Source organism: Catharus ustulatus, chromosome 1 (assembly GCF_009819885.2).
Source record: "Catharus ustulatus isolate bCatUst1 chromosome 1, bCatUst1.pri.v2, whole genome shotgun sequence".
Taxonomy (NCBI): domain Eukaryota; kingdom Metazoa; phylum Chordata; class Aves; order Passeriformes; family Turdidae; genus Catharus; species Catharus ustulatus.
In genome coordinates this window covers 66,509,009-66,533,617 of record NC_046221.1, presented here as the reverse complement: position 1 = coordinate 66,533,617, position 24,609 = coordinate 66,509,009, and the positions used below count along the sequence as shown (strand labels likewise).

Genomic DNA, 24,609 nt, shown 5'->3' with positions numbered 1-24,609 from the left:
CCCAGTGATCTGCGTGAGGGATCACACAAACAGGATGGGCTTATGATCTGGGTTGATGGGAGATGAAGAAAAGCCCATTTCTGGAACTGGTGTCTTGGATAGCCAGCACCTTCCCTGAGAAAGCAGCAGCAGGCAGGGGTCAGGTAGCCTTCTGCTGCTGTCTTTGGAGAAGCCTGGAGAGCTGGCAGCAGGAGCTAAGAATGCAGCATGACTCTTACATAACATCCACACTCCTCTGATGGACTGGGACAATCCTCCTCCATTTGCAAATGGGAAGCAGCAAGAACAGAGAGCCAAACCAAATTAAATAAAATTATCGGAGACATAAATGTATGGCTTGACTTCTACACCCACCTCGAAAGTAAACAAAACAGCAGATTCTGAAAGAGTAGGAGGGCTCCAGCTCCAGCAGTGTGCTCTAAGAAAAAGGATGGGGAAAAGACAAGAGAACTGCCAGAAAGCCCTTTTGGGGAGGTTATCCTCTACTTAATTGTCTCTAATTTTGTGCCTCTGTGACAAAAGCTGTGAAAAGCAAAGGTTGAATGACATACTTCTAATTGCATAGAGTCCCATTTGATATTTTAATGCATGTCACTGAGGATTTGCCTTTCATGGCTTTTGCCAGGATCATGGGCAGCCCTCCAGACAGACAGAAATTTTTTTCCCCCAATGTGACACAAGCTATGAGGATCCTGTTTGAACGCACAGCCTGTTGATGCAGCAACAGTGATTGTCCCACATAGCCAGCAGAGATGAGCATGGATTCAGTCCTCCCTTCACTGGAGGTGCTCTGAACTTTCAGTCAAAGATAAGGAGAGAAAAAGTCCTCATCTTGTCCTGGAAAAAATTTATTAAGTTAAATGCTAGGTGTTCTACATGAACTCAAGTTACATAGGACAGATATTTAAATTAAACCACTTTAATTACTTTTGCTCCACATTTTCAATAACTTTTTAATGAATGTCCCCTCCCTAACTCTGAGATCATCCATCAGTCAGCTCCAGGAGTCAAGCTGTCAACCTCTTTTGCTGACAAAGAGTTTTTTCCCTCTGGCATGTCACCTCATTCTACTAAGTACTTGAATTACAATCTCTGAATTTACAGCAATTAAATACCCACTGACTCAAAAAAAAAAAAAAAAAAAAACAGGTCATAGACACTTCTAACATAACACCCTAGCCTCTTCAGCAACATGCCAGACAGCCCTCCCCTGGTGCAAGAGGCCAGGACAGTCTGGTTGGACTGCAGGCAGGCAGGCAGCCTGCCTCCCGCAATGCCAGGGATATGCCAGGGATACATTGGCACTGCCTGCAGCCAGATCTCAAATTCCCTGCCAGCCTCAGTGCTCACATGTCTGTTCAGAGCCTTAACATAGACCTGACAACCAGGGAGGCATAAAGTCCTGTGACACCCCAGAAAGAGGGAGAGGAGAAGGCTGCCTGAGTAATTCTCAAACACTTTTTTTTTAAGCTGTTGGTTTCAAAGGCTCATGTCTGTAACCCTAAATGTCATCCATGATGCTTGTCACCTCGCTGCTAATAGGGAAATGGAACTCTCTTCAGGGGAAAAACAGAGCTGCTTTTCCTGGGGGAGAACTCTTCCCCTTGGCACCATCTACCCAGCATTTATTTCCTTTCCTTCACAGAAAGCATCTTCAAGGTATAGTAAAGTGACATGAAAATGCAACCACCTGGAAAGCTCCCAAAACTCAGCCTTTGATCTTTTAGGATGCCTTCCTCCTTGTCACTGGATTCTCATCTAGCTTGCTAAATTGATTATAAAAATATATTCTTCAAAACACTTGACATGCTTCTAACACATGAAACAGCAATAGAAACATGGATGCATGAAACAGCATGAAACAGGTCATAGAAAGATTTGCTTTTTTAACCTTAGAGTAAGTAAGCCTATTTCAACCATATTTGCCAAGCCAGGATGCTTTAAAAAAAATACAGGTCAAAAAAACTCACCTATCTTATGGGAAATCTGTTGCATACCTGTATTTTTCCCTTCTCAGTGGAAGGAAGTTTGGGGGTTTTTTTTCCCCTTTTTTTCTTGTAGGGACAGGCAAGTGAGTAGTATCATTCCCTCACTTTTTAAAATTAAAGGTCAGAGGAGTACACTCCATGCTCAGGATGAAGAACTGCTCTGCTGTTGCACTCAGTCCCCTGTACTCTGTTTGCAGAGTTACTGTCAGAGGAGAGCAGGCATGTGACAGTAAAACATTGCGACCAACTGCAGCAAACTGAAAGCACAAGTGCAATACAAACGCCTGACACAAATGAACAAATTCTTCTGCCACGGGCATGCACGGTTGTGATGACATTTCACCTCTATTTGAGCACTAAGCCCTTGCCCAGGGTAGGGATTCCAGCCTATTCCTATGTAAAGCTGACAGCAGCAGCAGAGGTTGGTGGATGTGCCTGTGATGCACCGCAGCTGCCTACCTGCTGGGAATGTGCAATGGAAAAGTGCATGCCAGGAAATAAATCTGCAGCTGGAAGACACTTCGGAGAAATCTCTCCCCTCCCAGACCAGATCCAGCACCGCAGCGGCTGGAGAGCAGGTGAGGGGATAAAGCAGGAGGATCCAACGCTCAGCCATCAGCTGAGTTCCGAGGATCTCACTGCAGGAATGGTGCACAGGCCAAAGCGAGCACTACACAACGTTAAAGGCATGGATAATGCCAGTTTGGGGCACCTGACAGGCTGCACATGGAGATCCTTCCTGCTTTAATTGCAGGGACAACTGACTCTTGCCAGCATTAATGCAGATCTCTGAAGCACCAGCACAGGAAATGTCAGTGCTGTAACAGCCTTTAAGGAAACGCTCCTCTCACACAAGCCAAGCAATTTCCATCTCTATTTCCAGCTCTTGAGACCAGCAGCTTAACCTTACTTTCACCTCCCTTTTGTGAGCTCTACAGGCAAACCACAGCGGGGAAGAGATGAGAGCTGGGGTAGGGGGGCAGCCACTTGAAAACCTGATGCTGGAGAGAAGGCTTCTGAAATGTTAAGGAGACTTCCCGACACACCAACCCCCAGAGGAGTTAAATTCCAGCACCATGAAACATTCTGCTGCTATTAAACAGCTTTTTTTTGCTCATGTTGCAGGGCATCAGAAGAGGAAGTAAAATAGCATTAGCTGCTTCCTGACTTAATAGAAACCTTGGGACAACCATCAACACACACTTATACAGCCAAGACTATACACTGATGTGCATTTAATGATTTTATCTTTCCAAATAAGCAAAGGAGATAAAATATTATCTTGCAATTTTTTAAGGATACAGTTTCCTCCTCCCCAACCAAGAACTCATTACACAGAATGTTCCTTTCATGCACTGGTGTAATTGAAGGCTAGCATCCATTAGCATATTTCTTGTTTTAAGTACAGCATCAGAGAAATAGGAGTGAGGGGGTGGGAGGTACATGCAATGGAACAGCATAGAAATATATGATAAAGAGGCGGATGAGCTTTCAAAATATACCCAAGAGGCCATGAGTATGCTGAAGTTCACCATTGTACCACTACAATAAAAAAAATTTCCCTGATCTAGGGCCAAAAGTGCATTATTGATAGTCAAAACACTGCCTAACTCTATTTCAATATGATGTGACAATACTGGAGGTGGGAAAAAAAACCCACAAATGGAATCCCTCTGTACATTCACAGTACCCTGTGAATAAAAAGCTAGAGAGACATAGTAAACTGAAACAGTTCAAACAAAGTCTTCCTGGAGTTAGAACATTCCCACCCTACTGTGTTTCTCAAGCTGCAAGGACTATTAAATAGTGTTAATGTTTAGCAAGCATTTAGCACTTTGTGTTCAGAGTGATAACAGGCGTGCTCGCACATGCACACACACACACCAGCCCCCCCCCACCCCCTCCAAAATAAGAAAAACCCCACTGAACAAAAGGCAGAAGAATTCTCCCTGTTTCCACATGGGGCAAGGCTATAGCAGCATTCATCTTGCAGTTGGCAGAGTCAGGACATAATTCCATGTGATGGGATGAAGCAGAGAGGATGGCTGAGCACATCGTGAGTATTGGAAATACCTTTCGAACAAGGAAAGATGGACCAATCTAAGGGGAAAGCAGCACTGATGGCCTTTGCTTCTGTGCATGCTCAGGCCACCCAGGTTAAAGCCTAATTCCCAGGCAGAACTGTTTATTAGTAACACCAAACAGCTACACAGTAAGGGCAAGAATCAATGGGAACAAACCCAGCATTTTAAACATACCACGCCCCCCCCCCCCCCCAAACCAAACAAACAAACGTAAAACATCCCATTTAATCATAAAAAGAAAATTTATGACTAGATGCAAATGGAGAGCAGGATGCAAGAAGGAATGACAGCCCTTTGGTTTTTTTTCTACTGCTGTGTAAAATCAGGAAAGGCTTTGGCAGAATCAAGATCTATACAAGTGGACCATAAAAGAATAGGTTGGACTTATTACATTTAATTGCTTTCTGAACCTAAAATCTGCCTCAGAGATACTGTGGAAAACACTTTCAAGTGTTTAAAAAAAAAAATCATCGGGGACATGAAGGCCTCATTGTTTTCCCCAAACTTCGTATGTCAACACATACACACGCACTAAAAAAAAACCTTACCTCCCTTCTGAGACATTAAATCCACACAATGTTTCTTGGAGAGGGTAAAAAGAAAATGTAGGTCAAGATGTTGAGATAGGGATTGCTTCTGAAAGATGAAAGCATAAGAGGACTAAGCTTTCATTCCTTATGTTTCTTTGAGATTTCAAACGGAGTGTTATTTGATAATGGTTCCTTTCAGAAAATTGGAATTTAATATAGCTAATTATAAGTTAGAGAATTAACGTACAGTCAGTACTCCAACAGAGCTGGTATACCATGCTAATGCTTTTTACCAGCATGTCCCCAGTGCTTATTATAGATCTTTTCTCCAAATACTAAGGCCAATCTGTTCTCACATTAGGCTGGATGGCCCAGGAGTTGGGGTGGGGGAGAAAGGAAAAAAAGAAATCTCCATGGCTGTAACAGTAAGTCTGCAGCAAGCAGCCTGGAGTTGCCGGCACAGCACGGCACAGGAACAGACCCTCACACTTCAAAGGAAATCCAGAACATAAGAGGACAAAGACAAAATAAAAAAACACAAGTAGCTGCAGAGGAAAAGTACACTGAGAACTAGCAAAACACCTTTTCCTCCTTCTAATTAAAAGGGAGGAAAAAAGTTGTCAACAAGATGAAGAGCTCAGATAAACAGAGAGGGAGCACTCCTAATTGTCCAGTATTAACATGGATGTATCTGAAAATTATTTGTCCTATAAGCAATCATAAGATAAAAATCCTGACCTACATTTCACAGAGAGCAAGGGGTATAAACAGGAATATCTCTCATGACAGGCACTGGCAGCAGACACTGCTAGATTTGAACCAGGAACAGCTTTCTCTGCAATTCTGAAGGAAGCCATGAATCAGTGTTGCAGGGACCTATGCAGGTTTGGGATGCTCTGTTTTTAGAGGCAGCATAAATGTGTACAGCAACTCAAGCTGCACAGAGCAAAACTGCAACTTGTGTAAATGTTCTTTAGTGAATTTTGAGAGGCAAAATGTATGCTGTGGGAAACTCTTGCAATCCATGAGGTTCCAGCAGCTTTCCCTTTGTTCTTCACTGTAGTTTCTGACTAAGACAGTATGTTTCTTTAACTTCTCAGATGAGCTCTGTGTTGCAGTGCCAATCCGAAGGACCATACTCCGGTTTTTCCTCAAAACAGTACCTACAGTCAGTTGAGCTGCAAGCTTTAGGGTGGGTGGGGTGGAGGAGCAGAGAGAAATGTCTGCACTTTTAAAACAGAAGTTGCTTACACCTTAGCAAATTAATTCTGCTGAAGTCATATTTTCATTTGGCATGTCCCCACCTGCTTTTAGAGCAGGACCTATGTAAGCAGTGCTAACCTCCAAATAGTCTTTTGCACTTAAAAGGCCACATAAGGACAAAATCTGCCCCTTATAAAGGGCACCTTTCCCCTCCTCATACTGCAACAATTTCCCAAATCCTGCTGAAATTACCACGATCACCTGCTCCCAAACCTTAGGGCTGAGAACTTCCTTCTTTGAGCTGCAGAACAACATTCAAGTTTAGAGCAAACAGACACACCAACTAAAAGCTCAGTAAGATCCCTCCTATTGTCTTTAGCACTTTAGGGAACTGAAGAACTGTTGTGACGAGATGACACTAAATCAGTACTTTTCCACTGCTTTCAACCTGAGTAAAGGGAAACAGACAGCATGGAAAACATCATTTCCTTCAGTCTAGTCTCATTCCTGCTGCCTGAAGAACTTCCTAGTCAACAAAGGCCAGGAGGGACATCAGCCATGAAAAAAAACCCCCTAGAAGTTATTTTCCTAAAAACCTTGGTAAAATTTCTGAGCCCTTTGTCTCTCCTGGCAGAAGTAGGAAAGCACAGACTGAATGGCAGACTCTTTCTCATAAGAGTCTGTCCCTTTCTAAGTTTCCCTGCAAATCTAGTTTTCACGAGACTATCCCCACTGAGTCCAAAATTATTTGAGAGGCTTGAAATAAAATATTACTGAGCAATTATAATTTTGATCCAGTCAAACGGCAATCCAGCACCATCTCGATATCCAGTTACGCCAGAGAAACTGAAAGTCTGCAAAACTTTCCCCATGAACCCCAATATTCAAGTTTGCACTAAGTATTTTAAACTCATTTTTCTAATCAGTCAACTATTTCTAAAAAGTCTGCTTTCCAGGGTGTTCATGGCAGAAACCTGGATCCACAACAGAAAGAAAGGTGGTTTTCTGTGCTAAGCCAATGCCTTAACTAATGGCCTATTTATTCTACTTTATGAGCAGAGTACTTGTATATAACCCTGTGTAATGCTGTGGATGTTAATCAACCTTCATGACTTTGCATGCCAGTTTTATTGGAGTGCCTTCCATGCTGGCATAAAGGGGACTTTGTACCAAACATTCTTACTCCAGCCTAGCAGAGATCAGCATCAGCTTGCAGCTCAAAACCCCCTTTTTCACAAAGAACATTTACTCTTCAATTCTGGTCTCTTGTTAATGAGACTTTAAATATTCAAGGACAGCCATACTGTTCCAAGGTAATCTATGAAAGACTGCATTTAAATCTAAAATTGCAAATGGGCTGTGTTTATCTACTTAGATAAGACAGCCTTGTTCATTTCAATTAGAGAAGGTCAGTTCCAGGCAAATGTAAACTGTCATTTGAAGTTCATCCCTGCAGGACAATGAGATGAGGTAACACTTCTGGGACAGGTTTCCATCTAAATAAAACTTGACAACTAGTCCCTAACCACAGACCTCATTGTTGCACAAAAAGCCATCTTCAATTGATTTTGGGGAGGGGGAGAAGAGCAGCAAAACCCCATGTTTCAAGAAGATTTGGAATTCAAGCCACATTCCTGTAACTTCTATCCCTTATTCATGACTTCCACCTGAAGGTAATTGCTGCTGACCTCCTGAGATGCAAAGAGGGAGAACAACTTCTCCAGAAAGCACCAGATTTTATTATCTTCACAAAACAGTTATTTGCTCACTGCCCCGTCAAACAGAATGTTACATTAAAGAGAAAAGTTAGGAGCCTTCTCCTTGAAAGAGAAATAGCATGTTTCTAGACAGACAGACCACAGGAACCCAGAGGAGGAAAGAGAAAGTAAGTCCTGCATGCAGACTGTGTAACAGGAATACGCCTCTCCCCAGTCCCAGCCCACTCCTGCACCAAGCCTCAGGGTTGGGGCTCCATGCAATCTTATCACTTCCTTCTGGCATATGGAGCCACAGAGAGACAGCCTGAGGCTCTGAAACAAGATCTCAGCATGCCAGCAAGGGAGCAGGGGTCAAGAAAAAACAAAAGGGGATGAAATTCCTCTTCAGCCCCCTCCATCTGATACACCTGTATATGCATGTGGCAGTACAACCCAGATGCCTTTTCTCAATGAAAAAATACATAGATATGAAAGTACACACTTCTATTTCACCCTCTTCTAACACCGTAATAGCATTTCCACAGAAATTTCCCACGTTGTGAAGAAAGGAAAAAACTGTACTCATTCTGTGCCATTTTCATCACTTTTAAGCTTCTTTCAATCAATCCACATACATGGGAGGTGTAACTTAAAAACACTGGGGTGCTTGCAGAGCATCTTTAAGAACAGTTGGCCATGGAACACTTTCAGAGATAAGAACCACCGTCTGAGGGAGATATTTTAGGGAGAGCCTGCTTTTGAGACAACCTGGCTGGAAGAGAGCACGTCAAGATGTGATTTAGCTCTAACATGTCTGTTTACACACATGCACACACACAAAGACTAAGAAGAGACTGGACTGAAATATTTTTAAGGTCAACCACTACTGAAGCTGAGTGAGGGATGAAAGAAGGAGGAGGAAAATGCAATTAAATGCTGGTGCGGTCTTCAGGCATCTCTCGGAATGGCTGGCTGAGGCTGCCAAACCTTTAGCAGGAAAAGTGGCTTATCTCCTGGCTTCCCAAATTGCACCAGAGGTCAGCTGATGAGGTTTCAGGAGTTTGCCAGCTCCATTCCCCTGTGGAATCTTTGGCAGATTGCTCCAGCTGGGCTCCTTCCAGCTCTTCCCTTTTTTTCCATTTTAGCGTATAGCTTGAATAAAGAAAACAAGATGAAGGCTTTCAAAGATAACGCAGTCTTTCACAAACAGATGCAGAACAAAGCACAGGAAATTCTGAGCAAAGTAAAAAATGAATGTTGTCTGTTCAGGGCTTATCTGGAATGAGTTAGCCTCTTAGTGGACAGATCTGAAACATCACACGGTCCTGACTGTGATTGCAATGCTCACTAACAATCTCGTAAGAGGAGAAAACAGGACGGATAAGGGTGGAAATTCAGCTGTCTTTAGCTCTCAGAGATGAAATTCCTTCAGATGTACCAGAAAAAACACTTTTGAGTTAAGCTTGTCACTGTTATCCCTTGCTGCCCAAAGCCCAAGGCTTCTGTATGTATACCTTTGACTCAACCAACAACACCCCTAGTATTAAATTCATTTAAATTGGGAAACAAAGGGCATCAAAGGCAGGTTTTTGAAAACACGTATTCAACTAATTCTGAATACAACATTGCTATAACTGCTTGTAATAAATTACTGCTAGTCAAACACACACATACACACAAAGATTTAAAAATGCAGGCACATTTATTACTACGGAAAGCAATCTGCTATGACTTAACAGTATATGTACTAGGCTATATTTATTTTTTGGAAGACATTCACCCACAAGCTCTGGAACATATCTGCTATGTGATGAACCTCTCTCATCATCATCAGTTACTTAAAATGAGCAGTTATTTCAGAATGGTTTCTTGCAGATTTTAAATCAAAAAGATCCAAATGAAACCAAACCAAAATGTGGAGGCAAATGCACTCAGAGCACAGACCAATTTCCCAGGCTGTTATGAGCCATGAAATGAATGTGACTAATTCCTGAAGAGTTTCACTGCTCTAAAAAGATGACTGATTTTCTTGCTTTTCACATCAGAAATTCCACATTCAGATGTGGATCAATGACACTTAAAATAACGTGACACCAGTCTTTCAGTGCTTTCAGATTACTTCACATCACCACAAGGATCCCCAAACCCATTTTGATTGGCATCCCATATTCTCTCTTAACAAGTCAAGGCCTCTGAACACGGGCAACGTAGGGCATTTGAGGTGAAGAGTATTGCACATTGGCAGCTGTGTCAGGCAACTTGCTGAACTGGCTACTGTGCCCATCAGCAGTTACAGAATCTCTGCATTTGCTTTTAAAAACAGTTTACTGCCAGGCCTACAGCACACATGACACCTGCTCCAATTAAACACAGCCTAATGGCGCTAGAAATGTCCTGCTGGAGCAAATAGTTCTCAAACTCTTTCAAACAAAGCCATTTCTAAAATGCCCCCGCTGCTGTGGAGATTCTAGGACACAAGACAGCCCCTTGAAGGCTGAAAACATATTCCCTCTAATACTCTGAAAGCACTCCACAAATGTAGTCCTGCAATAAAAGCTCAAAGCTGTAGTGCAAAAATAATTAGCAAAAGCCTTATTAAAGCCAAGCAGAGACAGTTTCAGAAAATACAGTTCCCTAGGATTGACTACAGTTAACTGCATTACGGAATCTGTGTGTCTGAGTGAAACTTTTCTCTTCACTTGCTTGTAATAATAATTTTATTTCCCCTTACATTCCTATTTTCTTAATAAAATGGAGTATGCTATTTTAATGACTGATTGAGTGGTATGTCTTACTCTCATTTCTAAAACAAGCAAACTAGAATTGACCAAAGGTACAATTTTTGACAGAGCTAGCCATCCTGTGATGTAAAACCACCAGCACTCTTTTGGTTGTAAATGCCAGCCAAAAAGATGCCATGGTGCCAAATTTAGGCAGGAGATTTTATGGTTGATAAAGAGAGAATGAAACAGTTTGCCTGTCCACACTCAAGGGTGCTCCAGATTGCTGATGCAGAAAACAAATCCAAGACAGCAGCTCTGCAGAATTATCCTGAGTCAAGGAAAACAAATTTGCTTTCTCGGTTGGTGTTAAGGCCAAATTTTGTATCATGGAGAGTCAATGTAACAAATCTCATCACTATTTAAGCAGTGAGTTTGGTTTTTTTCTTGTTTTGGGTGGGTTTTCTTGGTGCGTTTCTTTGTGGGGTTCTGGGGGTGCTGGAGGCAGTTGATAGAATTATACAATATCCTGAGCTAAAAGGGACCCACAAAAATCACTGAGTCCAACTCTCAGCCCTGCACAGCACCCTCCCCAAAAGTCACACCATTCCTGGGAGTATTGTCCAAATGCTTCTCAAAATCTGTCAAGTTTGGTGTTGTCATTACTTCCCTGGGGAGCCTGTTCCAGTGCCCAAACACCCTCTGGATTAAAAACCTTTTTCAAATATTCAGTCTAAGCCTTCCCTGACACAACTTCAGCCATTCCCTTGAATCCTGCCACTGAGCACCACACAGAAGAGATCAGTGCCTGCTCCTGCTCTTCCCCTCACAAAGAAGTCACAGACTGTGACAAGGTCCCCCCTCAGTCTCCTCTTTTCCAGGCTAAACAGACCAAGTGAGCTCAGCTTCTCCTCATACGGCTTCCCCTTAAGGCCCTTCACAATCCTCATAGTTTTCCTCTGGACTCTTAACAGCTTCATTCATTTCTTATTATTGTGGTATCCAAAGCTGCACGCAGGACTCAAGCTGAGGCTGCAGCACTGCAGAGTGGGACAATCACTTTCCTAGACCAGTTGGCAATGGGTTGATTTTTGTTTTGTTTTTAAGAGAAACATAAACCTAACACCTACACTTGTGAAAGCACTTTTCAAAGAACTTTTCAGCTGAATTTTTTTTTGCTCATATTCCTGGCAACTGTTGTCCCTTCTAGCATCTGAGGTTGTGGTTAGACGAGATGACTGCGCCAATCCTAAGGCTGTGGTTAGACAGGATGAATGTGCCAAGTCAAGCAGCTTGCTACTATGAAAAGGGATGAGGAGTGTGATATCCTCTTCCTCCAACTTTCAGTAAGGTACTCTGCTCCCCCATTTTCACCAAATGAGCACATGGTGCTCACCTGACCTCTTAACGAATATTTATAGTCGATCAAACTAGGAAAAAATTACTTTTTTTCAAATATTTTATTTTCCTGGGCTAGTGTTCTGCCACATTAGTATTCTGGACCGGCTGAATTGCATAGGCAGACAAATGGCAGAGCCAGCACAAGGCACAAGGCGAAAGGAGGGGAGGCAGACCCATCAGCTACTGCTGAACTCTTTCCCACCTTTCCTCACCCTATTTATTTTAGGCCTACAATAACTCAGTCTGCTACAGATAATGCACACGCCTCTGCAGACTCTTCATTGCCATTTTCATTTCCTATTACCTTTGATAAGCAATATATGCAAGGAGGCATGATTATTTTTTAGAATTTGCCTAGAAATGCACTCAGGAACAACAGAAGCTCTTTTCAGATAGCCATGAAGTAAACTTTAAGAAAATTAATTACACAATTTCTCTGTTTCACAGGTTAAAGAAATATCCATCCCTGTTACATTGGAAAGGAAAAGGAATATGAGTGTCCTCAGAAAGAATATTTTCTATCAGTCTTGCCAACCATTGAAATTTTATTAAGACAGGAGCACAATTTGGATGGACATAATCAAATTTGGTTGACATCACTGAGGGCATAATTTGGCCTGAAAAATTTTTTTATAAATGGTGATGATGGAAAAGGGAAAGAAGAGCCTGTGTCAGCCAATGAACAAACAAGCAAGTCCCTGGTAGGCTCAAAATTAATTCTATTCTAGAAAACAAAGAAAGGAAAAGAGATTTGGAAATTTTCAATGAAGCCCAACTCAAACAGGCTGTTATCTATTTGTTAATCTTTAAATTCACTTGACAACAAGCACCAAAGTGAAAGTGATGTTGAATGCCATGACAGATTTGCTCAAATGCTTATTTTCTGAATCTTTTAGTTGAAAACATCTATATTTAATCAGAGTTCAAAACTAGCCAAAAAGGCTGTTTACTCTAAATGTAAAGGGAGAATACTGCAAAGTTGAAAGAGGTATTTCTGTTTCTGTAAATGCATTTTTAAAATCCACTTACAGACAAGGGTCCTTGGCACAGTTACAATCTTCTACTAAAGCTTAGGAGACAGACAGACATTACCCACTGTCAACAAATGCAATCTCACATCACTGATGGAGTGAAAAGCTCCCTAGACAAACGTTAGCATAAAACCTTCTTGCAGTACTTAATTGCAGCCTTCAGAAATAAGAGAGATGAAGTTATCAGTATATCTGAACCATCACAGTGAATGGAGAGGGCTGCTCTCTTGTTCAAAATTGAAGGCTGAGTAGCAACCCAGCCAGGAAAGGAGACCCATGCCACTCTGGGCACACAGAGGTACGGCTGAAACAACAGCAATTCCCAAGGGCTGCGGCGTTTTCATCCAGAGGAGTCAGAGGAAAAGAGGGGTCTAAGGGAAGACACGGTTGCCCAGCTGGCAGCTGCTGCCATCCCCTCTTAGTTAGCCTTTGGCAGATCATACACAGCACTGAGCTGAAGCACCAACTTAGCAGTGTTTAGGCATTTCTACCGCATCTCTTGCCACTTTCATGCTACGCCTGGAGTACCATCTACACAGCCAGGGAAAAGAAGTTTCACCAACAAGCTGCAGTCAGATGAAGACAATCCCATGCCACCCTATCACTGAGCACCTTCCTTTCAACATGGCTCACTGGAGAGCATGGACAGAAACCCCCATGCAGTGAGCAGAAAACATTTGGAAATGCATGCATCCGTGACAAAAAGAGCTATTTTCAGACTGAACAGCCAGTGTGGAAGCCAAGGGATGGGCAGACCCAGGAATCAGAGGTTGGTGCTGCCACTGGGTCTGGCACCACAGTCCCACTAAGAACTGTCTCAGAGCCACTGGCCTCTCAGTGTGGAGATGAATCATTTGTGGAAAAAACAATTCTCCACAAAATGTCACGTGAACTTTTGTGTGGGAATGGCTGAAGGCAGAAGCAGACCAGTACAAAGTGGTGCATTCCCATTCCCTGGAGACAGCACTCACTGATGTGGTCTACTTAACAAGGTAATCATCAGACAAAGGCTGGAAGTCCTTTCCAATCAAAATGATTCTCTGATGAGAGAGAGGGGTACCAGAGACTTTATGGTCCAACCACCACCTCCATCCATGTGCTGACATGGTTCCCACTCCATTTAAAGAACATACATAAAATACATAAGCTCCTTTAACAACATTAAATATAAGGTGAAATCTCTCAGAATAGCAAAATCACATTTTTTTTACCCATGTATTTATTTACTTAATGAACAAGACTTCAACTTCTGCCTTGAACCAGAGCATTCCCTCACATACATTTGATTTCCTAAACAGACTATGCCTGCTGTGAGCTTAACCTAGATGACATGTTTGGAAACTGCCATGACACCTTTCTAGGACAAAGTATAGCTGGTGAAAACAAACTATCTGCTTGAATAATTCTAACGTCTGATTTGTCATCTCTGTAGATTAGCTAACCATCTTAAACAAATAAGGAAACTTTGTCACTTTTTCCATTCAAGAAACACACTTCTGTATCACAATTTCTTTACTTTGAGTTTTGAAAAACAGAACTTAAAATCTTAGGTCATAAAAGTTTGTTTTATGATATAGTCTTTTGAGGCTATTGGATTTACTCTCATCAACAGAATGCAAGCCATTATTACATCTTTCATTGCCTTTTTTATAGGCACACTTTTTTATATCTCACATTTTAAGCTACACAAGAAGAAAACAATTTCCCAAAGGATTTAGTTCTCCTTTTAGATGGGGATCTCTGAAAAATTGGTATCACTATTCCGAACACCAATCCCTATTCTTAAAATCCTAATGCAAATGACAGGCAGCAGTAATCAAAATCACTAAAGAGGTCCCACTGGGTTTTTCCAGCACATGACCTTGTTTCCATAATCAGAGTTCCAGTATCCCTTTTAGAGCTGCAGAGAGTTTCTTGACAGCCAGCACAAGCACCCCCCTCAAATTTTATATTCCCAAGGGCTGAAGAGGAACATGTAGGAAACAAAGGCATATTGTATGGTGTTGTTCTATACTCTGCAAATATCCAGAGTCAACATAAACACACATGCAATATAACCATTGATATGACAACCAAAACACACCCACTCACCTTTCTCTTTAATCAGAGATAATTAAGTAACAGGGTTTCAGACAAACTGAAAATGGCATGATTATTTTCAGGATAACAAGTAGATTTAATAGTGAGACAGAGACAGCTAAGGTATTATCATACATAAAACTGCCAAAAGTAATTTCAATTTTTATTTATTTTAAATTTTATTTTTATTATTCAGAGCGGCACAAAAGTTAATTGTGTCTGCACCACCACCAGCACATCAGGGCTTGCAGAGACCTTAATAAAGAAAAGACTTCTATTAATGGGTTCATCTTCCACATTTTAAATGATTTGCTTTTCACACTATCAATCAAAGAGATATCATTATTCCAGCTACCAAATCATTAATGATACTACTGAACTCACCTGATGAAATACAATTGACAATCATTTTTACACAAATTTAGCTGCAGCTTCACAAACACTGGCAAAGGAAAATTTGTAGCATCTTTATCAAACTTCAGCTTCTCCAAATGCATGAAAACTTCTTAAAGACTCCAGTTGCAAGGAGCTGCTGTACCTTTTACCCTCCTCTATTGCTACAAATAAATACTTTCTACTAAAACAAATTACAGATTGCAAGTCTATGAGCAAATAAATTTAAGGAATGGCAGTTGTAAAACTAGACCAGAGAAAGTCACTCCCCATTACAGATGGTGGTACCAAGATGAAATCCTGCTATCCAGCTGTTTCCAGCCCCCTCAGCTACTAGAAGCACACAAGACCAATCCATACTCTGGCACAGAGTAGGGAGTTCAGAGAGCCTGAATCCCCCTCATACCCTTCCTTTCCACTTTTTGAAAATGGTTACGTTTGGCAGTTACTGAAAGGTAACCTATTCTATTTTCAACAGCTACATAAATAAATGAATAAAAAATGGGTCACTCATATAAAACTATATTGAACTGCATGCTACCTTTTGGAGCAACATGCAAAAAACAATGGATATGACCTGAAAGTTGAACGAAGGATACGTACAAGGAAACACTTTTTTCTTCCCAACAGCATGAAATGTGGGATCTAAAACTCATCCTTAAAATACTACACATTTCCCTGAATTCAAAAAAGCTCAGTAATTTCTCAGGATGACCTGCTTTTTTCTCAGTCCATAGAGACCCATGGATTTCAAAACACAGGGCTACTTTTTTTTAATGTAATGAACAAACTGCATGTTCAAATTGATTTTCTTGATGTCACTGCACAATATCAATCCTCCTCCCTTTTGCTCATTTTCACTACATAATGGAACACTCTTCCAAGTATCACTGGTTTAAAAAAAAAAATGCTTTTGGACAGAGATGCTGAGGTGTTGAAACAGAGCAATGCCAAGACAGGACTTCTAAAAAATCATTTAGCAAACAGAAAGAGCAACACGAACATCATTCTGGTTCAATTAAAAAAAAAAAAAAACAACCCAACCCTCATATAACTGATCACTTGTTTCTGTGAAGGAGAAAAGCTCTGAAGATGCAAGTTCTGCTGCTGCAAGGGGAAGCCAGTGGTACACTCCATGTCCGGTACCTGCACTGACACAGCATTCCCAGCCAACTCACTTTTTATCTAAGCTGCCTTTGGAGAAACTAGACACCATGAAAACCTCAGTCATCCTGTAACCTGGCACATCATCAAAGCCTCCTAACACACAATTACTGTGCTTCATGCCTTTGGACTTTTTTCCTTTGACTAAACAAAACTCCCACAATGGAATAAGAAACTTTCCAAGAGAAATTGTGTTTGACAGAAGATCAATGATGCAGAGGTGTTGGAGGAAAAAAAGCCAATGCTGTTTTGTGTACACCTCCAAGCTTATAAATGGCTTGCTCTTAAAGCTAGATGCCCCTTCCCATCAGATCAGTATTTGATATTATTACTGAACTCGGAAGTCTGAGGTCTTCTTTAATCACATTAAGGAGTTTGCAATTTCTTACACAATACAGTGACTTTATCATGCTGCCTGTAGTTATCCAGCCATTCCCCTAGTTTTTTGCCTCGTCAGCAATAACACTCAGTGGAATCTGACTCACCATGTCAACAAGAAGAGCTACATACAAATATGAATAACCTACCAAGCAAGTACCCAGCTGCTGTTTTAATGCATTAGCACGTGTATAGTTATGCATATGCCTAAAAGGAGTTGCCATAAACCTCCATAAAGAAACAAATAAGCTCTTGTGAGTGAAAACTGTAAGCCTGCCCAGAAATCTGAACCCTGCTAGTCATCACTTTCAAGGCTCAAGCCAGCATGACAAAGCCTTTTCAAGTAAGGGTCTAAGTGAATCTGAAAAAGACACACTTTATATTCACCTCTCAGGACACCACAGCTTTTTTAAGCAAGCTTTAAGGGAAGGTGATGCAACAGATAATAATTGACTAGAGTATTAAAGAAATGAAATTCAATTCCTTTCAAGCTCCCGTGATCTAAGCCTGTCTGCATCTCCTTTTAATACTTTTAAAAATTACCCTGTGAACTACTAAACTAGGGGAGTCCAATGTCACAGTGCCTGTGTCCTCTCAGCCCTTTAACTCTGTATGTAGGTCCTATGCTACTTCCCCTGTGGCCTTGGATCACTCCAGAGACAGATGCTAGTAAGTCAGTTTCTTGCATCTAAGCGACAGCATGTACATTCTGTCCAAGTGTACTTCCCCGAGGTAACTGCAGCCAATCACCTCTAAAGGTTACTTTTTCTGCTGACATATTCAGCACATCAGGAAGCAGACTGACTAGAAAGGCTCCATTTCTCCAGACTGGCAGCCTGTTCCTTCCCTCCCACCTGATCCCCAACTAAATGAGTCAGCCAGAAACCAAAACATACAGATTCTTCAACCTGGAGCATTGCAAGTGCTCCAGAAACAAGTTCCTCTGTGCAAATCAGAAGGGCACAGTGTATGCCAGATGGTACACTGGTCTCCCTCCGTGCCACAGCACGGAGAAAGGACTGAGTCCTTCCAGCAGTACCACAGAGGTGTCTCACCGTTCACTGCCTTGAGGCTCCCGCTAATGCCATCGCTGTGCTGCCGCTTCTGTGCATTCTTGAACTCCTTCAGTGATAAATAAAGGACCTTCCGCACCACCCTCTCTTCTGACCAGGGAATCCCATCACTGTCATCCTAAAAGGAGATGGAAACAAAAAGCAGACATTAGTTGCATGCACCTGAAACAAAACAAAACAAACAAAAAAACCCCAAACAAAACCAAACAGACCCCCAAAGCCTAAGGTTACAGAGATTATTAAGAAAAGAAAAATACTATGTAAGAAAATGCAACTTGATGAGCTCTAACAGAGAACAGAAAAATAAGTATTATCAAATCAGAGCTTTAGTCCCTCTAATCCTTTATTCTGCAAACAGCAGTAGGCATGTACCAGGTGTTAGGCAGGAGGTAAAATTTAATTGTTAAAATCCTTATAATGAATCCCTCATGGAGAAATTTATCACAGCCAGGAAGTGTTCTCCCAGGTAATTAAGAGGAGGGAAAAAAAACCCAACAAAATACTAAAATGAATGTTGCAGAAATTAAATAAGACAACTTTGGTAAACCAACTTCTCTTGTTGCCATTTCGACCTTTGTCTGTGCCTCTTGGTTCAAGTTATTTTTCCTTCCAGTTTAGTGATTTGCATTAATTGCAGTGTTACAATGAAGTTGTGTATTGGTAACAATTAAGTTACTCTGAATTTCTCTCAGCATAAAGCCAAGTGGAATTTGGCTCATGGGGCGTATGTTTTCTACTTTATTTTTAGGAGACAAATGCTATTTTGTCAAAAGGAATACTAGTCTATGTCAAATTTAGTACTCGCTTTAGTTATACTCCCTGGAAAAGTATTTCCCTAAAGCCTTTAGCACTCAAATAAATTAAGTCAACAAACTGATATAATGACATAAGTGACATAGGTAAGTCATCCTATTTTCATAAGCCACATTATCTTGGGGTCTTTGGAAGTCACTATTTCAGCATTCTTGCCAAAGCAAAAGAATAACATTTCCAGGTAGACCTTAAATGGTAAGTGCACCAAAACGTACTGTCACCTCACACTGGAAACTCCACAAGCCCCATCAGCAATCCCCACCAGGAGGCAGGAGAGCTTAGATCATCCATGTGCCAAAGAAAAGACAAGACATCGCCAACTTCCAAAAAAATAAGCATAGTTCAGGGTGACCAGTGATAGCGTTTTCTTTGCTCTAGTGACATATTGGCATTCAGCTGCTGAATTGTGATCAAAAACATTTGCATCCCTCATCCTCCCCCCCAAAAAATTCTAGGACAAATTACTTGGCAGAGGTTAAAAAACAAAACAAAACAAAAAAAAGCTGAACAACAAAAAAAGCAACACAATGAGTGCAATGAAAGCAGTCAGCATTTTGGCAGCAGGATGTGCATTTCGCACGAGGGACAAGCTACTACACTTCGAAGAAGGCTGAGCTATGCCCAGAGAGTTTTAGAATACAGGCAGTTCTGGGCCAAGAAATCAAACTTTGTAACCCAACACCCACAGCAACCAAAAAAAAGCCAAAACAGTCTCTCGGCAAGCATTTTAAAAGGAGTCGTACATCCAGTTATTTTGTCAACAAAGGTTTACACAAACAACTCTAGCTTACCATTTTGCTGCCAACACAGCTTCAGCCCTAACCAGAAGCAACACTAAACAGGAGAGGGCTGCAGCCCAATTTTTACAAAGCTTGCCCAAGGATGCCCTCATTTACATTCCCACCAACAAGCGCCCAATGGAACATCATGCATTTCTGTTTTCACCAGAACTACTTAAATCCCTAATGGAGTGAGGCTCAGTTAGGAAACAGTCATGAACAGCTCCAGCTCCTGCCCATGTTACAGACACAGGCCTGTGGACCCCACTCACTCCCTTCCCTGGCATTTGTACTGAAAACTGCACAAAAACACACATCGGTTCCTGATCTCACTGGCCCTTTTACCCTACTAAAAACAGACGCAATTTTTAAAAAAATAAAATTAAAAAGAAAAAAAAACTAAAATAAATTAAATCCACTCTGTCCATCTCAGTGTTTCAATAATGACAGGGTGAAGCCTGCTGATAGGACTGGTCTTTAAATGTGCTGACCACAGGACCTGTCCCCTGACACCGCCTGGCTGCAGTCCCTCAAAGAGGTCACCACAGTCCCTCCTGCGGGAGGGAAGGCACTCACCACAGCATACCAGTGGCCTCTGATCTAGGTCACCCTCCTGCGAAGAGCCTGGACACGCTGGACACAAAAGAATGTTGTGTGTCCAACTGACACCCAATTTTCCCACCAAGGTGTCTGCCTGGTGGCAGCTAGAAGCCCCAGCAACATGCAGGGCTCTGTCCCAGAGCTGCCTCCAGAAACGCACAGGGACAGTCTCTCCACCCCAGAGCTACCAGCCCAGCTGTGCCCAGGCTGCAGCCACTGCTCTGCCTGTACCGCTCTGCCGTGGGCTTCCCCTGCCCCTCCACCCAGCCCCAAGAAAATCCTCAAGTTCCCCGACACCGTGTGCTATGCAAGGTCAGCAAAAAGGGGGCTAAGCTGCTGCCAACACCTGCAGTCACACGGCTCCTCATGGCAAGAGCAATAAAAAGGTTTCACAGTCACCAAGCGCATCTTCCCTGGAGCCTGTGGCACAAAAGCAGCCGAATGCTGGAAAGCTGCTTACTCAAGAGCCCAGCTGAGCCGCAGCTCCAGCTCCCGATACATTTAACCATAATTACATGGGTCACATCGCCTCTGCCTCGTCACCCCAGCGGAGGGAGAGCCGTGTTGCGCTCGTGTGCCTGCCCTGCACTCACACCACCGCCAACTGCAAGTTATCTCGCTTTAGCAAAACATACACACACCCAGAAGCGCTTAAAAACACGGGCAAGTGAAAGCCTGGAGGAATTTAATCTATGCAACTTCTCAACACCACCCCGCCACCCCCTCCCCCCCAGCCCAAGCTCAAAGGGACTGACTCAATTGCTGCCTTTAAATATTTCCACAGGGAGTAGAGATTTGTTAATAGATGGCTCTCAAGGCTGGCAGAGAGGGGTATAATATCATCCAACAGCTGGAACTCGATTCAGAAAAATGTAAGACAGAATTAAAGAACAATTTCTGCAACTGTGCAAGTAATTAGCCATTGAAACAACTTATGGGGAACTAACGGATTGTCCATTATTGACTCAGACCCAAAAAGGACTGAATAACATCTTAAACTGCAGGTTCATCACCACAAGCCCACAATCTTCACTGTGCAGGTTAGCTGAGATGATTTTGGCCTCCCAATATGACAATAAGATTATGTTATAAACTCCAAATAAAACTAACAGATGCAAACAGCCAGGGAAACCCTGGGGCAGAATTAAGAAACACAGCTGCATAATACCCTTTAAATTTAACAAAAACAAACAAAAAATCCACTAGGGAAAAAAAAAACCAGCCACCTTCTTTGTTATGCCATTTCAGGGAACCATATATTGTACATTTATGTCTGAACTTCAGCGATCATAATAGATGTTTAATCAATATACAACAATAACTATATATCATGCACATCTAGACATAATGTGTATATATTTGCAAAGAAATCAAAATGTGCACCACCTGTACCTTTCATTATTCACCTACAACTTAGGTGCTTGTTCCCTGCAGTCCAGATGCCTGGTGTGCACATGTGGCCTCCACACAGCCTTCCTATTTCCAAAATTACACTCAAATCCTAACTTTTAAGAAGCAGCAGCGAGGGGCAGGCTTCACACCACCTCCTGGGCAGGTGAAATGACAGCCAGAAATCATGAGAACTGCTGAGCTCGTTGGGCAGCAGCAGAAGTATGACTCAAGCTTCTCCCTTCATTCATTGCAGACACAGCATTCTTTAGCCTGGCCCAGCCTTGCCTTAAGCAAACAGAAGTCACAGTTCACAGGGTAAAACAAAGCTGGAACAAGGGAGAATGCAGGCAGCACTCCATGCTATTTGCTTTAATTTTTATGTAAATACTTTTACAGCAGTGATCGTTTTATTTGAGAAGTCAGAACTTTGTAAGGTACAAAGATACTTATAAGCATGTGTGTTATGACTCAGTGTGGCTGGCATGTTTCCAGCTCTCTCTTTGGGTCTTTCCCAAGCACACATCTCCTGACCTCATTCTTCATGCCAGGTTGCAAAAAGCAAAACAACAAAACACAAACTCCTTCTTTTTTCTTTTTCCAGCACTGCATCTAACACTCAGTAAAAATCACTGTGGCACCCAATGCCCTAAATGAATATGCTTTCATGGTTCAACAGCCCCCAGAGAGTCTTTCCTGCAGATGTAAGAAGGTCATTTTGAAGCAATGGGAAAAATAAACCACAAGTTTCTACCCTTTCCTCAAGGATATTTTTGAAGGAGAACTATTTCAAAGGGTGGTTTTTACTGTGTTTATAGCAACATTAAAAAAATATGTATTTTGCATGAAAAACAGACAACACATTTTCATAGATCATAGAAATTACTTTTCAGCTAATGGACCAAGATGGAAATATTTGTTTACTAGATTCAAGACTTGCAACAGATTTTTGCCTTTTGGCTGTGTATTATCAATGGAAAACAGTTATACCTGTTTTTCTCTAAAAGTCAGACCAAAGAGGAATTGGTGGAAAACCCAGCTTCACCTTCAGAGGTGGTGAGAGATCCTTCTGTGCAGTCTCGGGTGAGTTACTGCTGCTAAATGTGATTAGCACTTATTAGCAATTATCTTACTCATTTACAAAGCCTGATTTCCTGGTATGTGTATGGCACAGAGTGAACCTCACGAGAAACTGCAACGTCTTACTGATGTACTGACACACGTACTTCCCCTGCTGCGTTAGCAGAGGTCTCCATGGTATCACAAAGTTCCATCAGCCTCCTCACCACCCAAACGCTCATCACAGACTCTGGTCCTTGGGTGTAACCTCCCTCTCTGAGTAACCTGCAGCACACAGGGGGCTGCTCCACCACCAGACAGCGGAAGCTCTTCTTGGCACAAACTCTGAACTTTCTGGCAAAAGTCTGAACTTTCAGGGTAACAATTTGAAACCAGACTGTAATATATTCAACCAAAGCTCCATAAATCAAGGGTTTTTTGCTCCTGCTGGCAGTTATCATGCTGCGTGGACTTCTTACAGTCAAGCAGAGCATGGTGCAAGACTAGTTATACCCATATATATATATATCCACAGTAATATCCTTGTAGTCTTTCGCTTACTATCAAGGTCTCTCCACTCCCTTCTCTCAGAATAAAGTTCACACTTATTTAATATTTAACCTTTTAATCAAGTTTAACTATCCAGAGAGGATGTAGCAGTTTCTCATTTAAAACAAACTGCTTATATTCAGTGAGAAAAAATAAAACCTCATGAATGGCTTAAGTTGATGAAGATTGATACAGCTTGGAGACTTTATAGTAGAGTGACTCATGCCTTCTGGAAAATGTAATCTGTTCTGTCTAGTTTAGGAAAATAGGTCATGTTTTAAAAATGTGCTAACTAACATGAAGAAATGGGAAATTTCCTTTATTAATGGCTCTGTTTTAACATTTAAGTCTATCTGGTAATTATAGCTACTTTTTCCCCCCCTCACACTTCCAGAAAACTTCCCCAAAGAACTCACATCACATCACAGCTCCTGACTTGAAGAAACAATGTTATCATGGGCAAAGAAACAGTGGAAGAAAACAAAAATCTCTCTTCTTCCAGCTTTAGCACTTCTCCTACAGCTTTCATCCCCAGAAATCTCTTATTGGTCTGCACTCTTCCACTACTTTCTGCTGCACCAGGGACTGCATTTTCTCCTTCCAGATGAATTCTGAAAAGCAGCATGGGAGAGAAGTGCTCTGGTTTTTGGGTCACTAAAGGCTTCAGGCACTTTTAAGCCCAGTGAGTTTCAACCTGCTCTTATAAAAATACATCGTGGTAGAAGAGTTACAGTCAAAATCTCCAAATATAAGTCATTCCCAGAAGTCAGGCATAAAAAATACTTCCTAAATTTATCTCAGGCCTAATAATGAAATATTTAAAAACATTTGGTTCGCGTGTTAATTGTTTCTTCTACATAAACTTGATGTTCCTGCACCTCTAGAAAACTATTACTCAGTATGAAACTAGTGAAAGCTTACAAGCTGTCAACTGTTTCCCATAGTGGTCCGCCAAGATAAACATTTAAAAAAAAAGGGAAAGCCCACACAAATCCAGAGTAAAGACAGGTCTAAAGTTTCTTTATTTACCAACTTGCAGTACCACTTCATTAGCCCTTACATACCTATTTGATTAGCTTGATCAGAAGAGTGAAAATCTCATCCCAAGTCAAGAAAAATTACTGTCTTCATCCAGATCACCTTCCTTATTCCTAACCACATGATCAAATGGTGACTACTTCTGGGGCAGAGAAAAAAGTGGGATTGTCCCTTTGCACAGCAACTCACGCTTGAACAGAGGCAAGCCCATCACAGCACTGGAACATGACAACCATGGTAAGGGAGGGAATCACAGATGGTACTCAGGAAATGAAAGCAACCTTGCTGTAATGTAACTACGGTGAGCCCCAAATAGCTGTGTTCTGATGAACCTTACCCAAAAAATGAATTATGTACTTTTTCAAAAATGAATTATATACTTCAGAGAAATGGAAGAGAAATAAAAAGGGGTGGCTGGGAACTGTTACAGGGGTAGGGCCTGCAATGATTCAGGTAAGTCACAGCCTGACAAAGTACAATGTTCTGACCATCATTTGTCTGACTTGATAAATATGTTCTTACATGGTGCTCTCATCAAATGAAGGGAACATCTCCTAAAATATACCCTGAATGATCTTTGAAAAGGTACGCTGTATACAAATACATCCCTCCCAGACATCAAAATAATTTAAGCATCATTT

The 24,609-nt window shown here is 41.7% G+C and overlaps 1 protein-coding gene across 4 annotated transcripts in view; it reads right to left on the bottom strand.

The window, feature by feature from the left end:
- JARID2 (jumonji and AT-rich interaction domain containing 2) overlaps positions 1-24,609 on the bottom strand; it is a 209,171-nt gene that overhangs the window by 100,779 nt on the left and 83,783 nt on the right. For all 4 annotated transcript variants that reach the window (XM_033077245.1, XM_033077234.2, XM_033077265.2 and 1 more), the window contains exon 2: positions 17,724-17,859. In XM_033077245.1, the coding sequence (XP_032933136.1) occupies positions 17,724-17,859 (136 nt within the window). The remainder of the gene's footprint in view (positions 1-17,723; positions 17,860-24,609) is intronic.